We start from the raw sequence: 20489 nt of genomic DNA, 5'->3' as shown, positions 1-20489 counted from the left end.
AATCAAAAATGCCCATGTTTAATGAATGCCATGCTCTCAGGTGGCTGGGAGCATGGTAGGGGAAGACAGAGGGAGAGCACATGCAAAACCTGAAACCACAGGTTCCTTTTTCTGGTGAGCCTAAATACCCTGTGGGAGTGGTCCTGGCCCTCCCCGGAGAGGGGTCAGTGCTAGGCAGGCTGAGAGTTGGAGTCCAAGCGCTTGGCAGGCTGGGAATTGGAGTCCAAGTGCTTGGCAAGTCCCAGGCAATTTCAGGGGCTGGGGTGACACTTCCAACTTAATATTACAATAAGATCTCCTCTTTTGGCTTCTGTAGGCACTGCACACATATATGTACAGCTTACAGACATACACACAGGCAAAATAACCACATATATAAAATAAAAACATTAATTAGCTTATATATGTATTTGTATGTATACGTTCATATTTATGTATGCACTTATTTGGCATGCTCAAGGTGGAACCTAGGGCCATATGTGTGAGACTAGTGCTCTCGTACTGAGCCTGTTTCCCTAGCTCATTTGATCTGAGGATTTTCTCCATGTCTATTTGGGGAGCTAAAAGTCTCTCTGTAGTTAAAGCATGGCAGGCATAGTAACTTGATCATTGGAGATACATGACTTTTTTTTTTTGCCATCAGAAGTCAAGATTATAATTGGCTGATAATGTAGGTAGCCACATTGTAGCCTTACATTTGGCTGTGCTGTGCCAAGGCAGTTAGTGTCTTATTTCTGAGAGTGGCCTCCTTTCTTTCTCATAGAGAAATAAGTCACACTGTGGCAGACATAACTGTCCATGGCAGTCTGTCATCTGTGCACTGCTCCCTGGATTTATATAAATACAAGCTGATCCGAGGCTTACTGGAGAACAACCTGGGGGAGCCCATAGAAGAGTTCATGCGGCCTTACGACCTGCAGGATCCAAGGATACACGTGAGTAGGCAGACTGTGTGCTTCCGTAACTTGTAGTCCCAGCGGAAGGTCACCTATGTGGATACTCCTCCAAGAAGGCAGGGAGCAGCAGAGCAGCAGGGGGAGTGGGTGGGACAGCAGGTGGATTAGATTCTTTACCTCTGGGCTCACCTTCAGGTTGGTGCTGTCACCTGAGGCCTGACTAGTGTTTCCTTCCACAGACTGTGCTGAGTGGAGAGGTGTACACGTGCATGTGCTTCCTCATCGACATGGTGAACGTGAGCCTGGAGCTCAAAGATCCGAAAGGAAAAGAAGGCACTGGCTCCCTAGCCAGGTCAGACTTGGATTAGCTCTGTGGTTTTACTGGCAGTAAGAACGATGTGGGAATGTACCCTTTTCATATTAGCGGAGGACAGAGTGAAACGGTGCTCTGAGGCTGATGAAGTGTGTAAGTGCTCTCTGTGTGTGCATGTATGTGTGATCATGTTTGTACATGCATGAGAATGAGGGTGTGTGGTGTGTGTGTGCTGCTGCTGATCAGGTTCCATAGAGCTGTGCTGCTGGCCCCCAAGTACTTTATTAGAAGTTTCAGTTTGATTGTTATCAGCCAAGTCAGGTTAGCTTATGTTTAACAGCTTGCCCCAAACACTGGTGACTTACAGCTATGAGGTTTGATTTCTCTCACGCTGGAACACTGTGGGCGACAGGCTGCTCTGCTGTTTTGTCTCTTGAGTGACAGAACATTTAATTTGATTGTTTTTTTGGTTTTGAGGTGGAGTCTGGTGGAGTTACTTTGAACTCCAGGATCCCAGCCTTAGCCTCCTTGAGTAGCTGGGACATAGGTGTGCCATTGTGCCCATGTGCTGAGCATTTGAGCAGGGTAGATTGAAAACTAAGAGCTCTGGGGTAGCCTTGGGTGGCACTTCAGTGCTCTGGTACACTTGGAGCTGGATCATGGTCTGACCAGCGTGCGGGATTTGGGGGCTCCTCGCCCTGTGTCTATACAGTTTTGACCCAGTTCTGAGCAGTGCATCACTGGTGACTGCCCTGTGAGTCAATGCTTTAAAATGGACAGAATACAGGTGGAGAACAGGAATGAGAACGGTTTTGACAATCAGCAGTACTGGGCTGAGCTGGCCACTTGGAAACCCTTGGAAGCAACATAGCAGCTGCTCTGTTTCTGGGCTCTTGCTGGCCGGGTTGTTGACTTCTGTCACTCGTTTTTTAGAGTAGGTGTGGGAATCTGTGGTGTAGGAGTCTGGAGAGGGATTCTGAGGAGTGCATTGTATTTTTACCCTGAAAGCTCTCCCTTGTCCCCTAAATTGGGCAGCTGATATTCCAGTTTTCCAGATAGATTGCTGTTGTTGATTGTGTGTGTGTATATATAAATAATTATGTATATAAAATATATAATTTTTTTGGTTTTTAACTTAATTTTTATTTTACTAGCCCAAGGTTATATGGGTGGAAAGTTGGTTTGCATTTGAAAATGGGGTGTCAGAGCTAGTAATACTCTGCTGAGGCACTTCTGACGTGTCTTTCTGTTCAAAACCTGCATGGCCTGCTCCCGGCTCAGCTGAGGGAGCCATGACATGGTGAACTTGAGTCCCAAACTGTATTTTTAGGGTGTGTGTGTGGGGGGGGGGAGTGCAGATAATCTTTCTCTCTCTCTCTCTCTCTCTCTCTCTCTCTCTCTCTCTCTCTCTCTCTCTCTTCTGTCAGATACTCTTTTGGTGCTTGGCTGCACTTTTAGTTCTTTTGATTTTTTTTTTTTTCTTTTTGGTTTTTCGAGACAGGCTTTCTCTGTAGCCCTGGCTGTTCTGGAACTCACTCTGTGGGCCAGGCTGACCTCGAGCTCAAAGATCTACCTGCCTCTGCCTCCCGAGAGCTGGGATTAAAGTGAGCATACCACCAGCTGGCATTTTTTTTTTTTGCACCCTTTGGTTTTCAGTGATTCTGACTCTGTGTATCATCATCATAATGGTACTAAGTGCTATGTGCATTCCTGTGGATATAATCACCTCTCTGCGAGTGGAAAAGGCTTAAAGCACAGTACCACTAACTGCATTTCGAGTGGCTCGTGAGCAGAGCTGGTGCAGGGTCGCAGATTGGAAGGGACTCTCATACACTGATGATGTTGTGAGCATTGGAAGGGACTCTCATACACTGATGATGTTGTGAGCATTGGAAGGGACTCTCATACATTGATGATGTCGCTCTTGTTCCACACCTGAACTTAATTTTGTAAGGTAGGATTGTGTTTAACTTTTCGTTTGCCTTCTTTCCTTTCAGATTTGACTTTAAGAAATGTAAGCTGCTCTATGAGAGTTTTTCCAACCAGACCAAGTCCATTAACTTGGTTTCCCATTCTATGATGGCATTTGACACCCGCTATGCTGGGCAGAAGCCCAGCCCTGGCATGACCAATGTGTTCAACTGTATCTTTCAGCCCTCCAAGAGCAGCAGCGCCACCCAGGGCTCCATTCAGATTGAACTGCATTTCAGGTAGTAGAGGCAGACTGCAGCTCTGCCATCCTTTTTCTGTCCCACTGTGCCCCCATAGGTCTCTCTGTGTAGCCCAGGCTGGGTTGAAATTTACTCTGTAGCCTTAGGCTTTCCTTGAAGTCAGTATCCTTCTACTTCAGCTTGCTCAGTGCTGGGATTACAGGCATGTATCCTCACACTTGGACCCCCAACCCTAATTTTTCTTTTTTTTTTTCTTTCTTCCTCCTCCTTCTTTTAATTTATTTACTTTCACTTTAAGTATTGCTGTTTTGCCTGCAGGTATGTCTGTGTGACAGTGCCACATCTCAGAGTTACAGACAGTTGTAAGTGTCGTGTGGGTACTGGCATTTGAAGAGCAATTTCCTTAACCGCTGAGTCATCTCTCCAGCCCTCCAACTCTGTCTTTCCTTGTGGAGATATTTCCTTCTGTGGTCAGTAGGCCAAGTCCACTGGCTTTAGAACATCAAAGGATGAAAAAATTGGAGGCTCACCAGCACTTATCAGCACCCACCAGCACCCACCAACATTTACCAGCACCTATCAGCACCCACCAACATTTAGCAGCACCCACCAGCACCCACCAGCACCCACCAGCACTCACCAGCACCCACCAGCACCTACTAGCACCTACTAGCATTTGCCATCTCTCATCAGCTCCCTTGCAGTATCATGGACTCACCAAAAGGTGTCTCTGTTGCCTTAAAAAAAGTAGTTTGACATTGAGCCAGATCCTCCTTGTGAAGTGACTTGGGAAGGAAGAAATTATGTGAGTTTAAGGAAAAAAACCCACACCAGGGCCTTTGGTCTACATGAGAGGAAGGCGGTTCTGACAGAACAGTCATTTACGCAGGGCTCTGTGAGTCTGATATCATGGGAAGCAGTGGGGTGGGGGATGGGGTTGACATGGGGGGGATGTTCTAGAATGAGACAGACCTTAGCCCTAAGATTTAGTCTTCCTCTCCATAGCTATGTTTCCTTGTTGAGCTTTGAGATTCACTTTCCTCTTTTATGGATTGAAGCAAAAGCTGAGTCATTCTGGCAAGTCAGTTGTCATCCGAAGCGGCTACTGCTGTTACTTCTGTCATAGTTGTACCCTTTCATGCTCTTCTAGGTCAGTGACTCTCAGCTTCCTAATGCTACTACCCTTTAATACAGCTCCTCATGATGTGGTGACCCCCATCATAAAACTGTTTTCCTTGCTGCATCTTTGCAGTGATTTTGCTACTGTTATGAATCTTAATGTAAATATCTGATACACAGGATATCAGTTATGAATCTTAATGTAAATATCTGATAAGCAGGATATCAGTTATGAATCTTAATGTAAATATCTGATACACAGGATAGCAGTCATGTGACCCTTGTGAAAGAGTTGTTTGAAAGGGTTGAGAACCACTGACTGCTATAGTGTGAGATTCTTACGGTTCAGGGCTGTTCTTGTTCTTGTATGGTTGGTGTTATAGTGTGCCACCCAGGAGTTCCTCCCAGCTTAGCTTTGGAAGGGAGGAGCTCTTGGTCTCTCCTTTAGGAGGCCTAGCAGAGGAGACATTTTATCCCTTTGTGAGAACATTAGGAGCCCAACAGTGGCAGTTCTGGTGGCTTCTTGCTGGCCCCTGTCTTAACCAGGCATCTTACTTACTGCCATTTGAATCCTTCCAGATCTGGTAACATGGGCAACTCCACCCTCTTTTACACACACACACACACACACACCTGGAGAAGGTCCAAATGACTTGGGAGATTGCACAGGTCAGAAGTCTAGTAGTCACAAGTTAGACCTAGGTCTCTGATATCAGAACTGAACTCACTAACTCTTCATGGCCTCTGATCTTCGTCGCTGGCTGAGTTAGCCTTGGGATGCGATGGATGTGTTTAGCAGCCCCTTTGAAGATGTTTCTCAGAACGGGAGGCTTCCCGTATTTGGTTCTCCAGCAGAGGGGTGGTTTGGTGTTTGCTTTACTTCCTAAGTAGTCAGATCTTTGTCCCTTCCTCATCATGTCTTTAATATATAGGAGGCCTAAAGTATTATTCTGTGCAAATACTAAAGGCATATAAATTCATGGAGCCAAACAATCAATTCTTACCTTGACTTTTGCTAACAGGCATGCCCTTGTTAGTGAGAGGAGTGAGCTGCTTCAGGAAGAATTGCTCCTCTGTTGGGATTTTGTATGTGAAATATAAATTACTTCTCAGTGTTTCAAGGCTTGAAATATTTTCCAGAACGGGGTCTGACACACTGACTTTCCAGTCAGCACCAAGGCCTGACAATCTCTGCTCAGAATGGGGTGGAAAAATTTTACTGAGGGCAACATTTTTGTCCATTACAAAAGGGTAGAGTGTTTCTGTGACAGATGCTGTGTGAGAGAAGAAACTGTGCCTTGCCATGCCCTTTTCTAGAGGCATCGAGCCAGGTTTGGAGAAGTGAGACTGGAGAAAGCAGCCTCAGGCGCGTCCCCAAGTCAGCCTTCTCCAGGCAGGCTGGGGAGCGAGTAAATGGAACAGCCAGAGCCAGAGTCCCTGTCTTCACAGAATCAAGTTCGACTCCCAGACCCTGTGACCTCCCTAGCCTGCCTCTGCTGGCCTCTGCCTGCTAGTGTGGTAATAGGGCTGGCCATCACTCTGAGGACACTGGGGTTGCAGACCAGGCCTGAAAGTCTTTCTTGGGAACCTTGAAGACTACAAAACCAGTCCCTGTCTCCTGCACATCCCTCTGCCCCATTTCTACTCTAGGGTAAGGTGCTTGCTATCCACCTGTGACCAATGTCCTTTTCAGGCTTAAAAGGTCTGGGGTTCGAGGTTAGTTGCAGTTAAAGAAGCCAGATAGTACTGGTTTATGAACGTGGTGTTTGTGAAGCCGTCCCGAGCTTCTAAGAAGGCCTGCCATCAGGAATGACAGGAGGAGTGGTTGGGGGAGCACCTGCCACGTGCTTGCTGCTTCCACTTGCAGTGTTAATAGTTCCCATTTTATATATGAGAGCACAGCCTGAGAGGGACAAGATTACTTTGGGCCTCTTAACTTCAAAGCCTTTGCTCTTCTTACTGGACCAGCCTTTCCCAGCCTTAACACTGAAGGGTAGCTAAAAGTAGGGCCTGTGTCCAGAAGCATCTCGGAGTTTGGATTTCCCCCCTCATATTTTGGAGAATTCACATAGGCTTTGCCAGTTAAACATCTCCAATAAACCTTCCAATATCCAGGGCTGGAGGAATGGCTCAACAGTTAAAGCTGCTTTTACAGAATGTCCAGGTTTCATTCCCAGAACTCAGGTGACAACTCAGAACCATTCTGGAACTTCTGCCTCAGGGGACCAGTGCCTTTTTCTGGCCTCTGTGGGCACTGTACACATGTGGTGCAAAGTCATACATACAGGCAAACACATACATAACACACGTAACAACAAAAATGAAAAGAATATCCAAAGTCTCTCAATTCAGATGTGAGCATTTTGGGTATTTGGATTGGGATGCTTAGCCTACATTGGGATTTCAGATCAGGCTGCTCCTATAGGACTGTATTGTGCATTGTGTCATGGCTAGGAGCATCCCAGCTCTACCTACCAGGTGCCAGCTGTGCCAGCTGTGCCGTTGTGCCTTCTCAATTATTATTGTTGTTATTGTTTTCCAAGACAGGATTTCTTTGTGTAGCGCTGGCCATCCTGGAACTCACTCTGTAGATCAGGCTGACCTCAAACTCATGGAGCGCCGTCTGCCTCTGCCTCTTGAGTGCTCGGATTAAAGGCGTGCGCCACCACCGCCTGGTGTCCTCTCAGTTATTATTACTACTAATAATTATTGTTAAAGACAGAAAAAAGAGGCTCTAGATGCTGCCTAATAAATACTTGCTACAGTCTAATGTTAGTTGAGGACTCTGTGTCCTGCTTTCCTAGATATAGCTCTCTTTGTCTCTGTCTCTCTAATGAGGGACTGGAGAGATGGTTCATCGATTGAGAGCACTTGTTGCTCTTGCTGAGTGAGGACCTGGGTTCAGTTCCAGCACCCTTATGGTGGCTCACAACTATCTTCCAAAACTTCCAAAAGATCCAGTGCCCTCTTGTGACTTTTCCTGGTCACTGGGCATGTGTGTGGTGAATAGGCACATGTGCAGGCAAAACGCTCATACACATAAAATAGAAAAAGTTCTTTAAAAAATGTGATTAACCTCCAAAATGCTTATACTTGATGTGCTCCTAAAGCAGTGCTCAGAATATTTCCATGCTCAAAGGTGGCAGTTATGAAATACTGGAGTGGGGCCTGCACATCTGCAATCCTAGGTGCACGCGTGCCTGAGCAGGAGGATCACCGAGTCCAGGCACCCGAGGCCATCTCGGATAGCATAGGGGTAACCTAAAGACAGAAGGAAAGAAAAAGCAACACTTAGCTACTACTTATTGGCCCTGAGTAAGGCCTTGGGAGAGAGTGAAACACCATGTTTCTCTTTGTGATTCTCTTTTTTTCTGTTTTTTTTTTTCTTTCTTGCAGGTCTACAAAAGATTCCTCCTGTTTCACTGTTGTTCTCAACAACCTCCGAGTGTTTCTCATATTTGACTGGCTGCTGTTGGTCCACGACTTCCTACACACTCCCAGTGATGTTAAGAAACAAAATGTTACTCCTGCACGCCACCGCAATGCCAGCAGCGAATCTGCTGTCGTTCCCAAAACTGTTAAGAGTGGAGTAGTCACCAAGCGGTCTTCCCTCCCCGTGTCCAATGAGAGGCACCTGGAAGTCAAGGTCAATGTAACAGGTGATTGTCCACAGTGTGTGCCACAGTTTGTAGTTAACTCAGACCTGTCATACAGGACAGCTTCTCTTACTGTGCCAGCCCCGCCCTCTTACTTTTTGAGAAAGGATCTCACATGACCAGGCTGGCTGCAAACTCTAAGGTCTGCCTGCTTCTCCCTCCTGAGTGCTGGGATTGCTGGTGTAAAACGCAGTTGAGTGAGTCTTCCAGACCCGGATGAATAGGAATCTGTCAGCACTTCCCAACAGTGACAGCTGGACGTTAGTGGTCTGCACTCCTTGTGGGCAGTGTGAACAGCTGTGCAAAGCTGTTGTAGCCCGTGCTGCTTGACTAACCCGGCTGACTCTTCTTCCTAGGGTTCTAAGTCCTTTGGAGATGGGGTGCTCTTCTTTGCTTCCAAGTGTCTCTTGAGCCTCCCAGAGTGACCAGGATGTCATTTCTCTGTCTGTCTTGAACATGCCTATTGGACAGAGGAGCTACAGAGTAGTCTTTTTTGCCAGTCACTGCTTGGTTAGCCCAGCTGTGCTTGCCAGATCCTGAGTCTGGGACAGCAGTGAAGCAGGACATTGAGAGCTCACCTGGTAGCTGTGCCGCTCGTGTTGGGACAGCTGGGTAATGCCAGCTTCCTTGCTTGCCTTGATTGATGACACTGTCCTTTCTAGGCACGGAGTTTGTGGTTGTTGAAGATGTATCCTGCTTTGATACCAACGCCATTATTCTGAAAGGCACCACGGTGCTCACCTACAAGCCCCGCTTTGCTGATCGTCCCTTTTCAGGAAGTTTGTTTGGTATTGAGGTAAGTTTACTGGTTGACTGTAACACTGCTGAGGGCTTCAGGGAGAACCATCTAGAAAAGTATTTGCCCCTGAGTGCTTATTTTTCCAGTGCTAGGAATGGAACCGAGGGCCTTGTGAATGCTTAAGCAAGTAATTTACCAGCAATCTACTGTTTGTTAGGCCTAACCTTCAGAGTTTTTGAGTCAGTAGGACTGGGAAAAGACCCAAGAGTCAAGACTGTCTTAAATATGTGTGCATGTAATTAATATATATATATTATTATAAATATATTAAATATATAGTATGATTGTATATATAGTTATAACATACATAGTGTATTGTGTGGTAGTTTATATATATATGGATCTATATAGTGCATATAATTTGTAAAATATATGCAGGTGTATATATGTAATACAGTATAATTTATATACATAGATAGTACATCAATATGATTAAAATATCTAGTATATTTAATATATATGATATGTAATATATATGGATATAGTGCATATAATTTATATGTATGTGCATATATAGTATATGTTGTACAGTACTATATATAGTATGTATATAATTTATAATATGAATATATTGTGTGAGTATAATAGAGTGAGTGTATGTGTGTGTGTTTATTGCTTTGGATTGAACCAAGACCTTGTGTTTATTAGGCAAGTACTCTGTTAACTAAGGTAAGCTATGTTCCCTGCTCAGCTCAGTCCTTTTTTGTTTTGATTGTGTCAGTTGCCTAGGCTAGCCTTGAACTTTTGATTGTTTTGCTTTAGCCTCTGGAGTAGCAGAGATTATAGGTCTATGCACCGTATTCATCATGGCCTCCTGAGCTCTTCTTAGGGAAACATCATTTAGTGAAGGACCTTTGCCTCTCCCCTTGCTTTTTCTTCCATTCTGGAAGCTTACTTCCCTGTGTTCTGTCCTCCAGTGTGAGCCATGAACACACAAGGACTTTCCCCACACACCCTCCTCTCCTCAGGACACTAGTCAGGGTGACCTCTTAGTTCCTATTCCCACGAGCACCTTGTTGGGTAGTCTGGTTCTGCATGGCTCATCTCCCTCCTGTCAGGACTGATGCAGTATTTTCCAGTGCTGAAAAGCATGCACCATAGGTCCCCTTAGCACATGCCAGGTTAATGTCTTACACTATAAACTCTCTCATGATCTCTCAAGAGGATTTAGAAGTGAGATTTAGTTGGGGATTGATTAATGACCACCAGGTACAATGGGGTTTTGTGCAGTTCCTGAAGAGGAAAGGAAAATGAATACTTTTCCTCTAAAGCCTTAGGAAGGCTCTGTGGCAGGTGTGCACAGTTGAGGCAGTAGTCCTGCTCGCCTTGAATCCTCTTCCTTCAGGCTGAGCACTGTCCTGTGAAGGGCCCTTGGGTAAGGGAGGCCTGCTTAGAACAGGCGGAAGAGTTTTATATTGTATCCATCCCTTCAGAATACCTGCTCTGTAGTGATGCTCATGTGTGACCCAACGGACCATGACTCTTACTGGTGTGATTATTATGAGGGAGGTAATTGTACACCTGGTTATGTCATATGTAATATTAAGCAGCCTCTACCCTGTGTCTTTTTTTATTTGTTTTTGTTTTCTGAGACAGGATTTCTCTGTGTAACATTTCTGGAACTCTCTTTGTAGATCAGGCTGGCTTTGAACTCACTGAGATTCGCCTACCTCTGCCTCCTGAGTGCTGGGATTAAAGGCATGTGCCACTACCACCCAGTTCACCCTGTGTCTTTTAAGCCTTGGGTTGTGGACAGAGCAGAGGAGACAAGGTAGAAGCCATCTCTGTGGGATGCTCTTGGCTCAGGCATCTCCTTGGACATTCCTCTCCCACTTAGCTCAGGCATCTCAGTGGATGTTCCTCTCACTCTTAAATTAGGAAATTCTGGGAGGAGGGAAAATTAGCAGTCCCATATATAATTTTTATTATTATTTTGGTGTGTTCTGTCTTGTCCTTAAATGAAAGTCAATGTCATTATTATTTTGTTCATTTGAATCAGGGTTCCTCTATGTAGCACAGGCTGGCCTTGAATTTTAGTCTTCCTGGCTCGGCTTTCCTAATGTTGGGATTATAGTCATGAGTCTCCATGTCTAGCTTTGTAATATTTTGATGAGGCTGTATTTTCACATAACCTGTGATGTGCTGTACTTCCTAAGATTGATGTCGTGGCCACCACCACTTGGCCCTCTATACGGTCTTTTCAACTGTGTTTTCCCTCTTTTCCTGTTTCTTCATGTTTCTAGAGACAGGATCTTGCTGTATAGTCCAGGCTGGCCTGAAACTTGTGATCCTCTTGCCTCTGTCTCTCAAGGCTGGGGCTAGTGTGTCACCACTTTGGCTTTTAGCCCCTACCTTTAGGTGGCTGCAGATCCTTAATCAAGTAGATTTGGTACAGCCTTACTTGCTTTTTTATTTTTTTTCTTTTGACAATTAAAATGGTTAGTGAAATTTTCTATATTTTGTAATATTTCCTTAGGCTAGTTCCTGCATTTATTTGATCCAAGGGCAGGGGATCTATAAGCCATTGTGGGTGAATTGGGAACATTTTCCTGCAGGTGGACCACTGTACCTACAGTTGACTGCAGGCTAGAGTGGCAGCCCAGATCTTTGCAGCATTTACTTTAGCAACTGATTTGGGTCCTGTGAAAACACGGGGCTTATGGCTCCTGAGAAAGTCCACTGGTGCTGCTAACCCATAGACCCCTCCCAAGGCAGGCAGTAACCTTTGCTGTATTGTTTCATTTTCAGGTGTTTTCTTGCCGGCTAGGGAATGAGCAGGACACAGCTCTTTCAATTGTGGATCCAGTTCAAATCCAAGTGGAGCTGGTGGGGAACTCCTCTTACCAGAATAGTTCTGGGCTCATGGATGCATTCAACAGTGATGATTTCCCACCCGTCCTAGAGGTAATGCTGAGCAATGTCTAACCCATGGATGCATCCATGATTCCCTGTGCAGACATTCTTGACCACTCTGAGTCTAGTACCATCATAATTACTCCAGCACCTGTAATACATATGATGCTGCCTAGGATCTTGCAGTGTGTGAACAGGATAAAAGACCCTTTAATAGGCTGGTATCATTTTGAAGTTCTATAAAAGTTGACAGGAAGCAGAACTCAACATAGGTAAGAATAGTGGGTAGATGGCTGCAGGATGGGGATATCTGGAGGTGGGGTGGGGAGGTAGGATATAAGCCAGTAGAGGAGGAAGGACATTTCAGGTCAAGAAGTCGAGTTAGGGCAGAAGCAGACGGTCTTACTGGGACTGAGAGGTATTGAGGGAAGGTGAGGACCGAAGCTGAAGCTGAAGCTTCTTTTTTTTCTTTTATCTTTTTAAACAAACTCCAGTAGTACCTTTATTTTATTTATTTATGTATGTATGTATGTATGTATGTATGTATGTATGTATGTATGTATGTGTATACAGTATTCTGTCTGATGGCCAGAAGAGGGCACCAGATTAAATTACAGATGGTTGTGAGCCATCATGTGGTTGTTGGGAATTGAACTCAGAACCTCTGGAAGAGCAGCAAGTGCTCTTAACCTCTGAGCCATCTCTCCAGCCTGATCTTATGTTCTTTATTTCATTGTACTTACATGTGTGTGTGTGTGTGTGTGTGTGTGTGTGTGTGTGTGCGCGCGCGCGCGTGCGTGCCTGCCTGTGAGTATATGTGTCTGTGTGTCTGTAGATATCCATAGAAGCCAGAGAAAAAGAGCTGGAGTTATAGGCAGTTGTGACAGCCTAGTGCAGGAACTGGGAACTGAACTCAGGTCATTTGGAAGAGCAGTAAATGCTCTGAACCCCTGAGCCACCTCTCTAAACCAGGTGTTGTTTCTTTGATAAGAGGGCAGTAACTCATCAGTCTGCTTGAATCATGGGGGCCTGAAAGAGGAAAGCTATGCTGCTCTTGGGTTTGAGCGGCACCTCACTGGAAAACCTGAGTGAGGGAGTAAAGAAATGCTCCATCACAGACCTTTGCACCCTGCCGGGTTTGCCTGCTTACAGTATCTCTGCTGCCCTATTTCAGAAATGGTTCTTCCAGACTTGACCAGTGTAAAAGTTTGAATAAAGAAAAGGTTTCTTCATCATTGTTGTTTTTATTAATAATAATGTTATTATTGTTATTATTGACAGGTACTCATGTAGCTTAGTCTGGTCTGGAACTCCTGATTCTTCTACCTCTGTCTCTGAGTACTGGCAATATAGGGGCAAAGAGATCCATTTTGTAGGTATCCTGTTGCTGTGATGAAATATCCTGATGAAAAGCAACTTAGGGGATAAAAAGGGAAATTTCACCTTATAATTCCAGGTTATGGTTCAACATTATATAGAGGTCAAGGCAGAAACTTCCACAGTCAAGAGCAGAGAGAAATGAGTCTATACATGATTTTTTTCTTGCTCAGACTCAGCCCGATTTCTCTACTCTCAGTTCAGTACCTCCTGCCTAGGGAATGGTGCTGCCCAAGGTGGGCTGAGCCTTTACATCAGTTAAGACATGCCCTCTGAGACATGTCCAAAGGCCAACTCAATACAGTCTGTCACTGAGACTCCTCCCAGGTAATTACAGGTTGTATCAAGTTGACAAAGCTACCCATCACAGTTGATCAATTTATTTCAGAGATAAAAAAATGTAACGGATCTGTGTAAAATGGATTAACAAACTATTACCATTAGGTGGTCCTCATCCCTAGCCATATTCTTATCTCGTGAGGTATTAATTGCTCTAGTAATTATTCTAGTTTAGTTTTTTTTAAATTTCATTCAGTTTTGTCACTATTACCTAATGACTGAGATACTACCTCATCATCATTTGCTTAATTTCAATATCTTTGCAGTCTTTTAAATGAGTTTGTGGTGATATCTGACTTCTGGGACATAAAATAGGAATTATGTGTGAGTGATGTGGGGGCACAAAGCCAAAAGCAACTTTAAAAACTATTGCTACCTTTTACATTCCATTAGATTCAGTTACAAGCCCTGGATATTAGACTCTCCTATAACGATGTTCAGCTGTTTCTGGCCATTGCAAAGTCTATCCCAGAGCAAGCTAGTGCTGCAGCCCCGGACACAGCAGCCGTGGAGGCAGACTCTGTCAGCACTTGCCTCCCAGGGGCATCTCGAATTGGAGAGGACATCAGAGAAGGGTCAAGGCACACCTTAGATCCTGTCTTGGGTAGGTATCTTATTGGAAACTCAATCAGTCTTCTTGAAAACACTTAATCTCTCTTTTTGTCTCTCATGTTTTACTCTGCACCAGACTGGTCCAACATTTGATATGTCATCAAACGTCTGGCAATCCTTCTGCCTCAGTCTCCCTAGTTTTTTACTTATCCACCATACTGGTAGCTGCCCCCTTTAACCTTTTCAGTTTTCTTATACACAGATCAATTGTTCATAATCTAATTGTCATTGAGTATGATTGTAAATCATAAGTATGACATGACAGCAACTGTTCCAGCCTACAGCTAGGTTTCTGCTCACAACAGCTCAACTACAAGTGACTTTTAAAAATTGAGACGACTTTTCCTGTGAAAACTTTGAGTCAGTGTTGCTCACACTAAACGATAGTCTTCCACTTTTAAGATACAACATAAGGAAATGATGGAAAAGTTCAAGGTACACATGATAGAGGTCTACACTAGGAGCCCATTTTACCTCGAGAAAGGAAATGGTATTGGTCCCCTTCCATCAGACGGTGGAGTAATCTGTGTCAAACTGTCTCCTAGAGTTACAGCTGGCTAGACTGCAGGAGCTGGGCTTCAGCATGGATGACTGTCGCAAGGCTCTCCTGGTGTGTCAAGGTAATCTGGATGTGGGCTCCATGATCTGCTATTTGTCTTGACAACTTGGTTCCTTTTCATTTCCTCCTCAGTTCTGAGGGGGTGGGAGAGGAAGGGAGAGAGAGAGAAAGACTGAGAATGTGAATATACAGGAGGCTTTGTGTATCCTCACGGGGCTGAGTATTATTCTGGTTTGATCATAGTTGTGATCTGAAGAATTTTCTATGATCAGGAGGTTGACTAGAGCTGGCTGTATGGGGTCAGATGCTTCCTTTGCCCCTCATCAAGGTCCCTACTTTTTAGGGACTTTGGGCAAGTCACTGAGCCTCTCAGTGCTAGTGCTTCTGTGAAGTCAGAGTAGGAGACCCTGGCCTGCAGGAATGCCTGGCACTTGGAAGGTAGTTGTTAGTCCTGGTTTCTGGTGTAGTATTGGCAACAGCGGTGATTCTGACAGCCATGACCATGTGCTTGCTGCCTTACAGCTCTGTCTCTGGGCTTTTAAACAAATAAACCGACATTGATTGCATTTATTTCTTTGTGTGGGTGTATGTAAGTGGGTATCTACGTGCCACTGTGTGTACCCACTGAGCCATCTGACTGGGCCCATCTTTGTTTGATTTAGTGTCAGAGCATTGTGTAGCCCAGGCCAGCCTTGAACTCATTATGTGCTTAGCATCATCTTGAACTCCTGATCCTCCTGTTTCTGTGTCTCTAGCGCTAGGGTCACAGGTGCAAGCCACCTTGCCTTTTATGCACCGCTGGTGATGGAACCCAGTGGGCAAGCCCTGTGAGCTCCATCCCTGTCCCCAGCCTGGCTCTGGGTTTTCTTGAGGAGTCTCCTAGCTCTTGGAAATATAGCCATTACTGTTCATACTTCCGATGAAGAAACTGGCTCAGATAGGTTAAGTAAATTTGTTCAAGTTTATCCATTAGTGTGGGCCTAAGGCATATTAAAGAGAGGTGTGTCTGATGTGTAGAACCTGTGTTCTTTCTTCTGTGGCCCACTGTACACTGTGCCCTTCTTCCCCTGGCACATCATACCCACCTTTTGTTACTCTTTTTTTAATTGATTTTCATTGAGCTCTACATTTTTCTCTGCTCCCCTCCCTGCCTCTCTTCTACCCCTTCAATCCTCCCCCAAGGTCCCCATGCTCCCAATTTACTCAGGAGATCTTGTCTTTTTCTACTTTCTACTTCCCATGTAGATTAGATCTATATTAGTCTCTCTTAGTGTCCTCATTGTTGTCTAGGTTCTCTGGGATTGTGGTTTGTAGGCTGTTTTTCTTTGCTTTATGTTTAAAAACCACCTATGAGTGAGTATATGTGATAATTGTCTTTCTGTGTCTGGGTTACCTCACTCAAAATAATGTTTACTAGCTCCATCCATTTTCCTGCAAAATTCAAGATGTCATTATTTTTTTATGCTGTGTAGTACTCCATTGTGTTAATGTACCATGTTTTCCTTATCCATTCTTCGGTCGAGGGGTATTTAGGTTTTTTCCAAGTTCTGGCTATGACAAACAATGCTGCTATGAACATAGTTAAGCACATGTCCTGTGGCACGATTGACCATCCTTTGGCTATATACCCAAAAGTGGTATTACTGGGTCTTGAGGAAATATAACCCCAGCAGCACAGACACAGAGAGAAACAATTAATAAATGAGACTTCCTGAAACTGAAAAGCTTCTGTAAAGCAAAGGACACAGTCAACAAGACAAAACGACAGCCTACAGAATGGGAAAAGATCTTCACTAACCCCACATCAGACAGAGGTCTGATCTCCAAAGTATACAAAGAACTCAAGAAATTGGTCACCAAAAGGTCACATAATTTAATAAAAAAAATGGAGTACAGACCTAAACAGAACTCTCAACAGAGGAATCTAAAATGGCTGAAAGACACTTAAGAAGATGTTCAACATCCTTAGTCATCAGAGAAATGCAAATCAAAACAATTCTGAGATTTCATTTTATACCTGTAAGAATAGCCAAGATCAAAAACATTGATGAAAACCTATGCTGGAGAGGTTGTGGGGAAAAGGGAACACTTCTGCATTGTTGGTGGGAACGCAAGCTGGTACAGCCTCTTTGGATATCAGTGTGGCGAATTCTCGTAAAATTAGGAAACAACCTTTTGTTACTCTTAAGAAAAAGCAATACAGTCAAAGTTGTTTTCCCTTCCAGCCTTTACTCTTTCTTTGGTTTCTCTGCCTTTTTTTTTTTTAGGTGTTATATGTATATAGGTATGAGGATGGACACACACACACACACAGACACACACACACACACACACAGACACACACACACACACACTTGCTCTACCACTAAGCTACACCCCTGGCCCACACTACATTTTGTTTATTGATAGGTTGCATGATAGCCTCCTTTTAAACTGTGGTCTTCTTATTCCATGGTTCCCATAATTTGAGCTCAGCCATGGTCTGAAAAAATTAAATGGAAAAGCCTGCAAATTATTTATGAGTTTCAAGTCTTAAGCCATTCTGAGAAGTATGGTGAAGCCTCTCTCTGTCCTGTCCAGGACATGAGTTGTCCTTTGGCTAATGTATCCATACTCTGTGTGCTGCTCACTCAGTAGTGACCCCTGTGCTTGTGTTTGGGAAACCCTTATATAACTTAACAAAGGGCCAAGAGCGGAGGAGTGGTGCTCTGGGGTTCAGAGGTGCCCAGAGAAGCTGCAAACTGCTTCCTTTAAGACAAGGCAAACAGGGGCTGGAGAGATGGCTCAGTGGTTAAGAGCATTGCCTGCTTTTTCAAAGGTCCTGAGTTCAATTCCCAGCAACCACATGGTGGCTCACAACCATCTGTAATGAGATCTGGTGCCCTCTTCTGGCCTGCAGGTATACATGCAGACAGAAGAATACTGTATACATAATTAAATAAATCTAAAAAAAAACCCAAAACAAACAAGGCAAATTTTTTTTAGCAAGGAAAAAAAAAAAATGTCCAGAAAAGCCCTGTGCTGAGGCTGCTGAGATCTGTAGGCAGAGAAATCTTTCTTTCTGCCTATAAATTGCAAAGGAAAAATTGTGCTCGGGTTTTTTATTTGTTTGTTTGTTTGTTTTGGGTTTTTTGAGACATGATTTCCCAGTGTAACAGCCCTGGCTGTCCTGGAACTCCCTTTGTAGACCAGACTGTACTCAAATTCACAGAGATCCACCTGTCTCTGCCTCCTAAGAGCTGGGATTAAAGGTGTATACCACTTAGCAAATTGTGCTAATTTTGCCAAAATCTTTAATCACTTTGAATACCAGTGACTGGGAAAGGTGCTGAGTTACAGAGCTTGGCATTCTGTGCTTGTAGCATCCCTCTGGCCTTGGGTCTCATGCATAAGTGGTGGGGACTGTGATATTGCAAATAGGATTTGTGGTTTTATGTTTCTAAATGGAATCTGATCCACAAATGAGAGAAATCTTGTGACACTTGTCTTTCTGAGCTTGAGTTATTTTCCTTCATATGATCGTGTCCAGTTGTGTTCATTTTCCCTCAAGCCACATCATCTCATTCTTCTCCACCTTTTCTGTGCCCTCTTACACTGACTAACAAGGCTGTGCACGTACACACATATGTACATACCTGTGGTGTTGTCACAACTCTTCCTTCCCATAGAGGACATTCTACCCCGGTCACACAGCAGCCAGTCATCACTTCACCTGAAGCACCTTGACCCCTGAAAGCAGTGAAGGTGGGCTAGCTGTTTGTCTTCCTCAGTTTTGTTTCCACTCAGTCCTTATTGCTTCTTGATTTAACTTCATACCTTGTCACGTCTAATTGTCCTATGGCTTTTATTTTTTATTTTTTTTAAGATTTATTGTGTATGCAATGGTCCTACTGCCTGTGCATTTCCATGCCAGAGAGGGCACCAGATCTCATTACAGATGGTTGTGAGCCACCATGTGGTTGCTGGAATTGAACTCAGGACCTCAGGAAGAGCAGTCAGTACTCTTAACCTCTGAGCCATCTCTCCAGCCCTGGTTTTTATTCTTTAACTATTCAAATACATCTTCCCTTATGTTGTAAGACCCTTTTGGGTTTCTAGATGGGCTTGGTGGCACATGCCTTTAATCCTAGCACCTGGGAGGCAGAGGCAGGTGGATTTCTGTGAGTTCGTGGCCAGCCTGTTCTACAGAGCTACACAGAGAAACAAAACAGAACAAAACAAAATGAAAGAAAAGAACCTTTTGGGTTTCTTTGTTTTTGAACTAAAGCCACTGAGTCTCATTGCTAACAACGTGGAAATAACAGCTGCTAGAGCAGGACCAGTTACTGGGCTCTGCTCTGAGAGCTCACTTCCTCTTCCTGGTGTTCTTCTAAGTCGGTGCTTCTCACCCTTCCTAAGACTGTGACCCTTAAATACAGTTCCTCATGTTGTGGTGACCCCAGCCACAAAATTATTTTCTTTGCTATTTCATAACTATAATTTTGCTACTGTTATGAATCATAATGTAAATACCTGTTTTCCAGTGGTCTTAGGTGACCCCGGGAAAGGTTCTTTGACCTCAAAAGGGGTCTTGACACACAGGTTGAGAACCACTGCTTCTTGTGCTGTGTGGCCCAGAGCTCAAAACAGCTTGTTCAAGATTCAGTAGCTGCAAAGTGCAGAATCAGTCTAGAGCTGGGTGTCCTTGCTCCGGAGCCCAGGCCCTCAAGCAAGTGTGTTGTTCACATTCTGAGTGTGTGCTGACATTGCTGTCTTCCTCCTTCCTTTTCTCCTATTCCTCCTTTTTCCCTGTCCCTTTCCTCTTTTTTTTTTGTTTTGCACTCTGGTTGTTACTGTTATTATTATGAATATTGTTATTCAGGCAGGTGGTACTAATAGTTCCCTATCTCTGTCTGTCTGTCTGTATCTATCCCTCTTCCTCTCTTCCTCTCTCTCTTTCTCTCTCTCTCTCTCTCTCTCTCTCTCTCTCTCTCTCTCTCTCTCTCTCTCTCTCTTTCTCTCTCTCTCTCTCTCTCACACACACACACACACACACACACACGTACACACACACGTACACACACACACGTACACACACGTACACACACACACATACACACACACACGTGTGCGTGTCTGTGTGTGCATCTCATTTTGTTCTCTGCCCTCAGGGAGTTTATGATTGAGATGACAAACTATGCACAAAGGAAGACATTTGAGGACAGTTAGTTATCGTTATGTGCAGAACTAGAGCAGAGATGATGCTTGCATACCATCTGATCCCCCCAACCCCCCTCTCTGTCCACGATGGCACCAGATGGGGCCTTGGGAGTCAGAACAGGAAAGCTTGGGGAGAAGGTGTGTGGCAAGCAGGAGCTTACTCTTTGCTTAGGAGCAGGATTCCCATTATATGCACCCCCCTCCCCAGGTCCCTATAAAGCTTTGGGAATTGGTGGGATGCTCACCTTCTGATTTTCTTGAAGGTCAGCTGAAGAAGGCAGCAAGTTGGCTGTTCAAGAATGCAGAACCTCTGAAGTCCCTGTCCCTGGCCTCCAGCAGTAGAGACAACCCGGGGGCCGTGGCGGCCCCACGAATCTCTGGAGTAGAAGTCAAGGCCGAGAGTGTATGCATCTGCTTCATTGATGACTGCATGGACTGCGACGTGCCCCTTGCCGAGCTTACCTTCTCCCGTGAGTGTGCCTAGCCTGGGGCACCTCCAGCAGCCCAGTGTTGCTCAGTTCCTAGGGCCTGCCTTTTAAGTTTTCCTTGTATTCTTGTTCCCCTCTACTTCATAGTGCAGTAACTAAGATAAAACT

The 20489-nt window shown here is 44.6% G+C and overlaps 1 protein-coding gene across 6 annotated transcripts in view; it reads left to right on the top strand.

Annotated features, from left to right (window-relative positions):
• The window catches only part of Vps13d (vacuolar protein sorting 13 homolog D), a 256944-nt gene that overhangs the window by 63558 nt on the left and 172897 nt on the right, over positions 1-20489 (top strand). For all 6 annotated transcript variants that reach the window (XR_012907550.1, XM_075946687.1, XM_075946686.1 and 3 more), the window contains 9 exons: positions 764-935; positions 1136-1248; positions 3207-3419; positions 7896-8158; positions 8818-8951; positions 11703-11858; positions 13917-14127; positions 14681-14755; positions 20157-20363. Coding sequence is in view for 5 of the 6 variants with exons in the window: in XM_075946687.1 (XP_075802802.1) it covers positions 764-935; positions 1136-1248; positions 3207-3419; positions 7896-8158; positions 8818-8951; positions 11703-11858; positions 13917-14127; positions 14681-14755; positions 20157-20363 (1544 nt within the window). In the remaining variant the exon portion in view is untranslated. The remainder of the gene's footprint in view (positions 1-763; positions 936-1135; positions 1249-3206; positions 3420-7895; positions 8159-8817; positions 8952-11702; positions 11859-13916; positions 14128-14680; positions 14756-20156; positions 20364-20489) is intronic.

This window comes from Microtus pennsylvanicus, chromosome 13 (assembly GCF_037038515.1).
Source record: "Microtus pennsylvanicus isolate mMicPen1 chromosome 13, mMicPen1.hap1, whole genome shotgun sequence".
In the NCBI taxonomy this organism is placed as follows: domain Eukaryota; kingdom Metazoa; phylum Chordata; class Mammalia; order Rodentia; family Cricetidae; genus Microtus; species Microtus pennsylvanicus.
This window is presented reverse-complemented; position numbering and strand designations above follow the sequence as displayed.